Here is an 11,676-nt window from a genome sequence, read left to right on the forward strand (position 1 = left end):
TTAACCTTCTGTGTCACCTGCATAGTAACACCCAGAAACAGAAGGAAATCACAGACGGGGTGCACAGATCATGTCCAGGTAATTCAGACGCCCTGCTTCCCAGGAAAGGCTCCAGGTGAAGCCAGGCTGCCACCTACTGAACTCCACCCTGAGCCTTAGTAAGTTTCCCCAGCATGTATTCCTTGGGAGACCAGGTGCTTGGTAAAGAGTGAGCAGTGGTTTCCTTTCTTGGACTAACTTGATAATATTTCTAACACAAATGAGCTCTTCAAGGTATTGTTTTGTTTATGGGTAGGACCAGGTCAAGTTCCTTTCTATATTTTTTCACATTTACCCAAAACATTCTCAACATTTTAAAGAAGTATTTCCACAAATCTACTAAATTATTACAGTGCGGGTGTCAATGGAAACAGGAGCTAGTCTTCCTGTTGACCTTGAGAAAGCTCAACCTTTTGATGGTGATAGTCAATTACAAGATCTGTTTTTCTGAGCCTGAACACCACACACCTGTCGCGATCACTCCAGGTGCTTTGGGTCTCCTGCTGAATAGTACATCCAAGGTGACTGAAGAAGTGCCAAGTAAAGAATCTACATTTAACGTTTTCAATGAACCACCACCCATTTGATATTAACTACATCCTTCCACGGGATTGAGCTATAACCAGTTTAGCCTTCAACTGGGACATCAAGGTGTACCGAACCATTAATAAAGAAGCTAGAATTCTAATCTCTATTTGGTCACTAATTTGCTAGGTGACCCTCAGGTGGTCTTCGGTAAAATGGGAAGGATAATCCCTAGGGGTAGTTCTGAGGACTAAATGAGATTAAAAATATTGAAAAAAAAAAAATTGGAAGTATAACATTTGGAAATATTGAAAGTATGTTTGTGATTTAAATGAAAGAACATATTGCACACACATCACGGTTTCCCTTTTTATGTTGCTTATAGAAGATAAGCCACCTGTTATACACTTCTGGCCTTTGGAAAATGCTTACAGGATGTGAGAAGTCACTTGTCTTCTATCAGTATAGGCCATTCACTTGAGACCTAGGCCAAGAAGATTTCTTTGGTATAGAACACCCTATGAACAGGCCTGGGCCCCAGATCTGCTGCTATAAGATGACCCCAGGGAAAGAGCAAGGCTTGAGTTGGACACATTCATGACATCTTCAGAGAACCAACAGTCTCCTCTTGGAAAGCCATCAAATTCTCCCTCCCTTAGAAAACAGAGTCTTACAAAGCTAGTTTCCATGCAGTCATTGAGAGAGTAGAATCTTTTGGAGGTGATAGGCAAACTACTCAATTTGTTTTTGCAGTCACGGACACAATAAACCCAGTAGGTCCTCAGGAAGTTATCCTTCTCTGTAGTTAGAAATGCTCTGTTTGTGGCACTTTTGGAAAAAAAAAAATCATACAAGTCGTGGTCTCAAAGTCAAACTGCTCACTTTCCTCTAAACTGCTGCTTCCAGTTCAGCAAATCATCAGGTGGTCTCTGGTTTGTAGTCTCTTCTGCAGCGTTTCATGAGAAAAGGCCACTTTAAGACACGAATATCTGTTTAATGTCCATCTTAGCCCCACACATGGCTTGTTCATTCTGTGGGGATTTTAGACCTCTCTGATAGTGTCAACAGTCAAGCCTGTCATACTTCAAATCTGCCAATCTTTCTCTTCTAGATGAAGCGTTCTCTCCAGAATCACCAGAAGCAACTAAATCAGGATTATAATCCAAGATTCTGAGAAGAGCAGGGGAACTAGACCCATCCCCAGAAGCTGAATGCAGCGTGACATTCGTCTATTCACCTTTCAACTCCATTCACCACTGAACACCAACAATGGAAGAATGATCCATTTCCTCATAAAGATTCTAAATGGCAGCACTGGCAGAGGTGGGGTGGAAGGCGTAACTTAAAAATATCCAAGCTTGACTATTACTCCTCCTTAGGAAGAAAGGTCAGTGAACACCAAATACAGCCCATCTGGAGAGCAGGCTGCTGTTGCCTTAGTTTTGTGGGCCTGAGTATGAGTCGTGAACTGTCTTCCACAGAAAGACACATCAGAGGTATTGCTGTTCAGATTAATTTTATGAGTTTCATAAAACTCCCTGAGGCATACTTTGGGTAGTGACTCCAAATGACATGCTGCAGCAAACACATGACGTCACCCTAAGGGTATGGTGCAGGACGCCAACACAAGACATTGCCAGTCCAAGCTTGGCCAAATGCTTCAGTCCCAGAACCTTCTCACTCCATTCTGCAGTATCTTGCAGGAGCCTGCAAACCACATCACAGGGTGCACTGTTCCTGCTGACATCCTTCAAGAACAAAGTCAAAGGCCTGGGTAGGTAGTTCTAAGGGACGTCTTTCTTGGTATCCATGTGAATTAATTTCCAGAATGTTAAAAGAGCAGAACAAAAATATCTTTAAGCAAAGACAGATTTGTTTTTAACCAGAAAATGGAAAATACACACATCTACTGGTTGATCTCTTCTTAACACTTTGCAGTCTTGAAAGATATGAAAACCTCTTAATCAAAAAGTCTTCAAAACTTCCTGATGAAATAACCATATTTGAAGGTAAGATCTGTAGAATGTGAATGCCTAGGATTTACTTCATTACTGGGTGGGGGTGACTGCGTAGCAGACACACATAAGATCATCAATACGTGACTGGACTCCTGTACTTCTGAGTAAGATTCTTCCAAATTCATCATTAATCAAACTGCTTCCATTTTCAGAAGTTTAGTCCTTGGGTCTGGAAATACGGTGCCAGTTGAAACGTGGTCTTCAATTTAGGTTCTAAAGGAACAACAATTGCTGCCTTTGGCACAGAAACACCACCTAAACTCAAACACCCAGTACACGGAACCATGGAAATCTGACCCAAGCCCCCAAAAGTAAAAAAGATAAGTCTAAAAATAGGAAATAACACTTCACCCTGCCTGGTGCTAAATATTTCAGGCATGCACTTTCAAGATTCCAAGGAATGCTTAGGCTAAAGAGGGGGCCCTGAAAATAGACTAGAATTTGGATTTTCATTCTGTATTAATAGAGATCTTTAAAAAACATATAAATACATATGGGTATATGCATATACATGTACATATATACATATGTATATATGTAACACACACACATATATAAAATATCTTTCTATGTGCCTTTAATTTTACTCTAATGTAAATTAGAGTTGACTTTGGAGAAAGCATGAGCAAAAAAGATTAATCCAAACCATTTCTAATTTCATCCTCTGATAATCTCTGAAACATATTTAGATGAGTACATTCAGAAAGAGGATGGCTAAGCTGGTCTATTTTTGATACAAGCAGAGTAAACTATGTCATTGTGTCACCTACTATGAAATCTCAGCCTCAGTGACGTGAGCGCTTAATCATCTGTCCTTTACCCAACAGGCCAAACTGGGTGGTGGGAAGTCTTTCTGTTGACTAATCAAAATGCCTACACCTCCCCCCACACCCCCACACACAGGGGGCGGGGAGGTGGCAGGAACAGACATAGCAGAGAGCTTCGAAAGCTCAGAATACCAAAGTCAGAGTCTGAATTGAAAACTGCCACCAAGACACAGAAAAATAAAAATAAAAAGGTGCAGCACAATGAATGCCATGCAATGAATGACAGTACCTTGGCAACGGCTTTGCCATCGGAATTATTGTTGGAATCCTTAACGCCACTGAATGAATCTCTTCTCTGTGGGCATGATTTCTTTTTGCGTGGTCGGCCTTTAAGATTTGGCGCTGAAAACAAATGGAGAACAATTTACATACGTTTTATTTGCATGGGTTCCCTTTTTAAAGACTGAGCATCATACTACCGGTGGTTCCCTCTAACTGTGCTGAGAAATGTACACATTTGAGGCAGCCAATACTCATTTGATGCTTCTCTCTCTGAAGGGTTGCATCTTGGTAGACGATACATTTCTGTACCATGTTTCCCAAAGCTAATCTCTTACACTTTAACATCTCTAACTAATAGAAATAAAATGAAACTCTTAGTTCTAAAGAATGATGTTAGAGAAAATGCACGGTCCCATTGTTGGAAAAGAAACATTTTGGATTGAAAGACAACCCCGAACCGGCTCTGAGATTATGCTTTGTTTTTTGTTTTGTATTCTATTTTCAGAAACCTAAGTGATATGCCAGACCATTATGGTATCATAGTAATGTAATGTTTGAAAATATCTCACTTCGAAAGTGTCTGGCGGCATCAAATTATGCAGAGATAGGTGGATAGCTAGCTACTCACAGAGACACATACAGTAACAATCTGAAAAATATTATCACATGTATTTACTAATAATATTACGACCAGCATGTTTCAAATCTTAACAAATCCGGCAGATACATTTAAACCAGCATGCTTCTCTTTTCTTTTTTAATATATTTGTTCATGAAAATCATGAGGGTTGTTTGAAACAACTTCCAAAGATCACATCGAGGTAAGCCTAAGTCTGTGGGGATTTATACTTTTTAAAAGCCGTAGATAAGATGCAAATCAAAGTTATATTTCATCCTTGATGCTAAGTTTGATTCCCTCTAAGATCCACAGACAAAAAAATTTAAAAAAAATTTTAAAAGGCTGCTATTTATTGAGTGTTCTGATTGTCCGGCCGCATCAACTTTCACATTTAACTTCATCAGTCACCCAAGTCAAGCAAAACTAAAACAAACCAACTAGCAAACCAGCCCCTGAATAAATACCAGACTAATGAATTACACCCCTAACAATTCATTTCAAACCTTTCAAAGGAGCCACACGTTTTTATCACTTTAAGGACTGATTATCACAATGCCAAATCTGAACAGCACACATGCTCGTAATTGTTGTTAATCTTACTTAAATGTCATCCAGTTAACCAATGTTTTCAGGACATTTCACATTGTGCTAATTTTACAAACCCAATTAATCCGACTCATTTAGCTCTTCTACTGTGGATAACAGTTTGCTGTTGATAAAGCTCAGGAAAGCAGAGCTGCCTTTACAATCAGAGAGGCCAAAGTTTCCAAAGCGGACTGGGGCTCAGGTTTTCCCTCCCCAAGCCGCTCTCCTCCCAGCCGCAAAACATTTGTCTGAAACAACATTCAGAAAGCCAGCAGGGAATGATCAAAGGTAAACAAGCTCACAAATAAAATCAAGCGAATACAAAGTCGCGATTACCCATTCCAGTCGACAAACATCTGCCTGACTGATGCCTGTGCTCAGGAACGCTCCAGCATGTGACTGCTCCGCTGCCACATCCCTGGAAGTCTCGACTTGGTGTGGATGTCAGCTTTCCTCCAAATGAGAGCTGTGAGGCTCCGCGCGCGGCTTACAACTCCCCTCCCCCCACGGCTCCATTACTCATGTAAACACACGGCAGTGACTCGCACCGACAGTGTGTGGGATGAGCTCTGAGGACTTTGCTGGAGTTGCCAGACCGGCAGGGAGGGCTCTGCTCTCTCCACCTCCCTTCACGGGGCTGGTGATTTCATCTGGCTTGTTTTGTGGCTCCTGACCTCTTGCTCCCCTGTCAGAACGTGATGCCACGTTCCATGAATCTGATACAGCCTGGAGCCAGGGTGTGGACTATGTTGTTTAGAAGACTTGGGGTAGCACAGAAGTGTTTCCACAACTGACCCACGTGATAAGACTTTAATGACCATGAAGGAAGGAGGACTGTGAGGGAAGGATGTACTTTCACGTCCCTTATCAAAATGACAGCCGAGCAGAATGCTTACAGAAACAAATAGAGCTTGGGGTTATGGGGTAGGTGGGACACATTTCGTGAAAGGAACACATATAGTCTCTGTCTTAAGACTTGTTACTCTGATCTTCCTTTCCTAACATTTTGATGAAAAGCATTTAAAGGTAAAAGGCGTTTATTTCCAGAAAAGCATTCAAATTCAAAAGGCCTTTTAGAGAGAGAGGACTTGCATTGAACATGCTGTCTTAAAAGAAGGCAAAGGTTCCAGGAACTGACAATCACTCATCCCCAACTCGGATCTATTTTCTCTATTCTTCAAGCTGTTTTCAGAGCCCCAGAAAAGTACATGTCCTTCCCCAGTAGATTCTGAGAATTACAAATTTAGAATAGACTAGCACCTAATATTCTGGTCACACAAACTTACACTCTAAATGGGATTTGATCAAGAAAAAGGCCATTTGTTCCTAATAAGGCAAGTACACTGGTATTTCAGGTATGGTTAAGTAAATCCCAACAACTGCTCAAGGTTCAAATTCAAGTACTGCTGTAGTCTCTCCCCTCTAGGCTCTTTTTCTGTCCTTCTCCTTTGAATGTATCACTTTATTCCTTGTATTATATACAGTTGTATTTTATGGCTTATAATCACATTCGACTGGAAAGTCCTTAAGGGCAGGGCCATGTTGGGTTCATCTCCCATCTGTACCAGCACCACACACAGGAGGCAGCATTGCATAAGATGAATTTGTTGAATGAACAAGTGACTAATGGAAATACAGATGCCTATATACTCAACTTTCATTTCCTCATGAGCCGGGCCCACCAACCTCACCACGTGGTATTCTTATCACATTGGGCATTTGTTAAACAGCATTCACCTTTGCTATTTCTACTTAAACTCTGGGAACATAAGCCAGTGACTTGAGTTTGTGATGGAAATTGAAATAGGAGAACTAAGGCCTTTGGCCCCTGACTTGCTATTTAGCCATTGTGTTTGGCTTCTCAGTAGGACCATGCTCTTGTCCCATGTGCAATGCACCAATGCCCTAAAGGGCAGATGTTCAAAGTCCCAGTGATCTCAGAGCATGCAGGACTGGATAGGAGCCCCAGAGAACTTTTGGATATGTAAGACCCCAGGGTGAAGCTTTGGGACTGAGGGGCTGGCCCTTGGTGACAAAATTTCTAGTCCCAAAGCCAGTTTTTTTTACCCCTGCAGGGTCAAGAAACCGAATCATTTCCTATGTGGATGAGTGAAAACAAATCCATGATGGTATGGTGGTCGTCGTAGGGTGTGGAGTGGAGTCAGGGTAAGGGGTCTGGCCTTTAATTCTTTTATATAAGAGACAGTCCCACCTCCTCCCAACCACCCTGGATGGACCTATATCTGATATCTTCTTGAAAGATAAAGGCTATGTACCTACTGACAGAGCCAAAATTCTAAGACTCCAGAATTAGACCAGCTCCAGTGGTTTAGGGGAGACTGATCTCTAGCAGCAAAGCCATGCTGAGAGGCCAGAAGTACACCTACTGATATCATATTTGGTTCCAGATAGTTCTTAAATAATAATAATAAAGCAATAACTGCATGTTATTTTACATGTGTCGCTTTAACAGATGTCTATAATCCACTGCCCAGCACTGGCTTGGTTCATCATAGATTCCACCAAATGTTCTTTGCACAAATATTCAATACTATACATGAATATTAATAATAAAAAACCCATCGCCATCGAGTCAATTCCAACTCATAGCAACCCTATAGAACAGAGTAGAACTGCCCCCATAGGGTTTCCAGGGAGCAGCTGGTAGATTCAAACTACCAAATTTTTGGTCAGCAGCTAAACTCTTAACCATTATGCCACCAGGGCTCTGACTATTAATAATAGGTAATAATAATAGCTAACACTGATCACTTTCTCTGTGCCAGTCACTGTTCTAATAAGTGCTCTACAGACAACAGTTCATTTAAAACTCACAAGAAGCCAATGAGGAAGGCACTATTATTATCCCCATTTTACAGACTAGGAAACTGAGAGAAAGATGAAATTACTCATCTCAGGTCGTGCAACTGGTTCCTGGTAGAACGATTCCAGCCAAGCAACTGGACTTTATCCAATTCCCTTATTATAATAACAGCCCCTGTTTTAAGCAACTTATCTCTAACAGACACAGACACATACACTCACTCTCATAATGAGGTATTTGTATTATTAACTTGGCATCAACAGGGAGCTTTCTCCAAATAAAAGGACACTCAAATAGCACATGGCCCGAGGTCGCTGCAGCCTGTCCCTGGCAGCAAACAGCATCACAATGGCTTGACAGCAAGCAGGGTCCCCATCAGTCCTGAATCAGCAGTAGGTGACGGGGTTTCCACTAAAGCCACGGAATCCCTATAAAACTTAGAAACCGAAGGGGCTACAGTCACAGCGACACACACGTTACCACCTCACAATGGGCCGTTGACTCTTCTGCCTTAACAGTGAAAGATCTCTGGCTTAAAAAAAATCTTTCCTCTTGGACTGCCCATCTGTTCCTCTTACTCAGTGCTATGAAATTAACAAGTACTCACCTTTGTGAAGTCACCACTATTTCTATAGACGTCAATCCCAGGAGAATCAAGCTAGCTCTCAGTGCTCTGGGCTAGTTTGACATCTAACCCTTTTTTTTTTTGGGGGGGGGGGATGGTAACACCCTCAAATGTTAATGAATTATAGTCTCTTTATTTTCTTGACAATATAGCAAACCATTTTTTTTTTTTAAGGTTCTAGCAGCTTCAGGTTGCTAACATTAGTTTATATATTTACTTCAATGTGGGCTCAGACAAGCTATGTGGCGGGGCAGCGCAGGTGTGGGAAACTTTCATCTCAACCCCAACTCTTGCAATAATAATAATAAAACAAAGGAAATGTAACCAGTTACTGGCAAAGTAAATTGCTTTTGGCTTAAATGTTCCTGTTTTTTCTACTGAGTTCTTCCTGTCATGATCGTCTCTCTCCCTTTTTTTTTTTTTTCCTAACATTTATACTCTTGGAAATACCACGGAGATAAACTGCTATAAAAGCTGGATTGACTCATCAGTTAACAACTCTTTCTTCCCATTTTGTAGAGAGAGTTTTGTTGCCAATGCAGCTACATATTCTCTTGAGAAATCTTTGTGAGCTTCCACTCAGAGATAGGACTTATTTGCTGGTGGGGATGGAGTCAGGGGAATGGAAAACCAGGCATAATTTTTCAAAGAGTTTGACACCAGGGGTCAATGTCTAGAGGAAGTCAGCAGAGCATTAACTCATTTGATTTGCAAGTTGCGTGTGTGTGTGTGTGTGTGTGGTGTGGTGTGTGTGTGTGTGTGTGTGTGTGTTTTAAACACCAGCCAGAAGACAAAACTCCAATGATTGAAGTATTAGGAACCGACAAACATTGTTCTATGTACAGTATGCATTACTGATAATACTTTGCATTTCTGTAATGCCTTTCCTCTGAGGATCTCAATGTTCTGATACTTGTTCTTTACAGACAATAATCTTAAAATACTCTGGCAAGTTTCAGCATGGAGCATTGCTTTTTCTGGAAGAAAAAAAAAACCCCACCCTAATTTAGTTATCATTTAGTGTGTTCTATTTTCAATGTTTCCCTTTTGACTATTTAGAAACTTCCTCTTTCACTACAACAAAAATAGGATGAGTGTTTTTAAAGTTATTAATGTATGAGTAAAAGATTTAGAAACCAAGAATGGCAGAAGGCTTGATCAAAGCCACTCCTGAAATTTACGAGCGTAATAAAGGCATTTCACAGACAATCTCTTACAGAATTTCAGTTTTCAAATACTTGCGGGCGGGGGTGTTAAGAAGAAAACTAGAAGCCCTCAGTCCTGGTTTTGGCTTTAAGTTAAAGTCAACATCCTTTTTTTTTTTCTCCTATTTTGCATGTACCTTTTTTAAGCCCTCATTTTTAACTTAAAAATTCATTAAGTGATTCCCTGAGATTTTTATTTCATGTCCACAATTATATTCTGTACACTCATACCCTACACCTAACAGAGCAGTGCCAGAAACAGTGCCCCCTGGCACTCAACATTCTTTGATTGGTTGACTCTTTTTGTGAATTCACAAAGCACCTAATTACATACAGATTTCGGAATACTCAAGTTTGCTTCTATTCCATTTTCCGATAAACAGTCTTCCACACCCAACAGAAATGTTTGAAGCAACGGCGTTGTCTGGGCTGTGAACACACAGGGTCATGGACAAGCACAACTGGATCTTGTGGAACATTCTAACTTATGTGATGACTTTTAAGCAATAAGCATGTAAAGCAACGCTGTGAGGGTATTATCATTTGGTAAATGTTCTGACAATTCCCTTTGAACAATAATTTTTTAAAAACAAAGGCATTAAAAAGATGAGCCCAGACTCCAGTGTCAGCCCTAGATGTCCTCTCAAGTACCACTGAGACCCAGAGCCCTGGACAACAACAGATGGATGTACCTCAGGGGAATTATCACTCTCTCCACAATGGAGGTAATGGCTGGGTAAAGACCTGAGCTTTAAGTTTCCAAGTTTGACTGAGCTCAAGCCATATGCCAGTGTTGCCCACGAATTACAATGAGCTACACCCTCACAGAATCCAGGTCCACCTTCCACCCATGGTGGAAGGGCGAGCAGTTGTGCTGTTAGAAAGAGGATGGAAAAAAAAAAAAAAAAAGAAGCTGGATTTATATGAGGTCCAGTCACTTTGGCTCTTTGTCAAAATCACTGAGATCCCCAAGAGTCACTAATGAGAGTGGAATGTATTATTGCCTTTGTCATACCTGGCCTGCTCAGACAGTTTAAGGCCAAAACAGCCTCGGACTTCATTGACTGCTCAACAAACCATGTAAGTAAACACTCTTATAATCCCTTCCAAAACATACCCGGTCTAACTCATTCCGTTTCATACTTGTGAATGCTGGAGCAATTGTTAATGCCCCTGATCAAAGTTTTAGTAATTTCATAGGCATGTGATTTGCATAGCTATTTCCTGATCTGCCTTCTCTCTCTGCCCTGGAGGTATTCATTTCTCAGAAACACTTACAAACACAGATTATTTGATCCCTCCCCTTCCTCCAACCCATAAATGGAACAAGACTTGCTAGCTCATCTGTATTGCTAATTGGTTTGAAAGCATGTGACTTCATGAGTTCTTGCCATTAAAAGGCAAGTGAATCTCTTTTGTAGTCAAGTTTTACTAGCAGTGATGGGCAGATATCTATCTTTATTTCCCCTCTGTGTCTTGAGTGAGGATAGAAGTTTAAATGACCAAATATTATCTACATATTGTTCTGAAATCATGTGGTAAATTCTAAGGGAATACAGAAATGTTCTAAAAGTCTATAGTAGGGTTGTCTAGAAGGACACTGGCAAAGAAGAATGGAATTATAGATGTTTTTCACTATCACTTGAGTAAGGGGGAAATCAAGGAGCTGAATGTAAGTGTAGAGTTGGAAGAAATTCTGTGTTTTCAGAGGGTTGACTCTCTAAGGGAAGAATTTTGGAAACAGAAAAGGAGATTGAAACACATGTCAGCCCTTTCACACTCTCACCTTCTTTCTGGTTTGTTCTGGCTACCCACAGCATCCTCCAGCCGAAACCATTCTCAGAAGGCCCCTTCAGGATCTGTAACCACCACCCATCTGTCAGTTTGTCGTACCATGGTGGCTTGCATGTTGCTATGATGCTGGAAGCTATGATACCAGTATTTCAATTACCAGCAGGGTCACCCATGGTGGACAGGTTTCAGTGGAGCTTCCAGACTAAGACAGACTAGGAAGAAAGGATCTACTTCTGGAAATCAGCCAATGAAAACCCTATGGATCAAAACAGAACACTGTCCAATACAGTGCTGGAAGTGGAGCTCCTAGGTTGCACCAAACCAAAAGACCAAACCCGTTGCCATTGATTCAGTTCTGACTCATAGCGACCCTACAGGACAGAGTAGAACCGC

General features: G+C 41.1%; 1 protein-coding gene across 7 annotated transcripts in view; it reads right to left on the reverse strand.

Moving 5' to 3' along the window:
- ARID5B (AT-rich interaction domain 5B) overlaps positions 1 to 11,676 on the reverse strand; it is a 196,493-nt gene that overhangs the window by 41,701 nt on the left and 143,116 nt on the right. For 6 of the 7 annotated variants that reach the window (XM_004369855.3, XM_023739252.1, XM_023739237.1 and 3 more), the window contains one exon: positions 3,639 to 3,751. In XM_004369855.3, the coding sequence (XP_004369912.1) occupies positions 3,639 to 3,751 (113 nt within the window). Of the gene's footprint in view, positions 1 to 3,638; positions 3,752 to 5,171; positions 7,496 to 11,676 lie in introns of those variants that run through there. The other variant, XM_004369856.3, reaches the window with a different exon arrangement.

The sequence above is a fragment of the Trichechus manatus genome, unplaced genomic scaffold (genome assembly GCF_000243295.1).
Source record: "Trichechus manatus latirostris isolate Lorelei unplaced genomic scaffold, TriManLat1.0 scaffold00007, whole genome shotgun sequence".
Taxonomy (NCBI): Eukaryota; Metazoa; Chordata; class Mammalia; order Sirenia; family Trichechidae; genus Trichechus; species Trichechus manatus.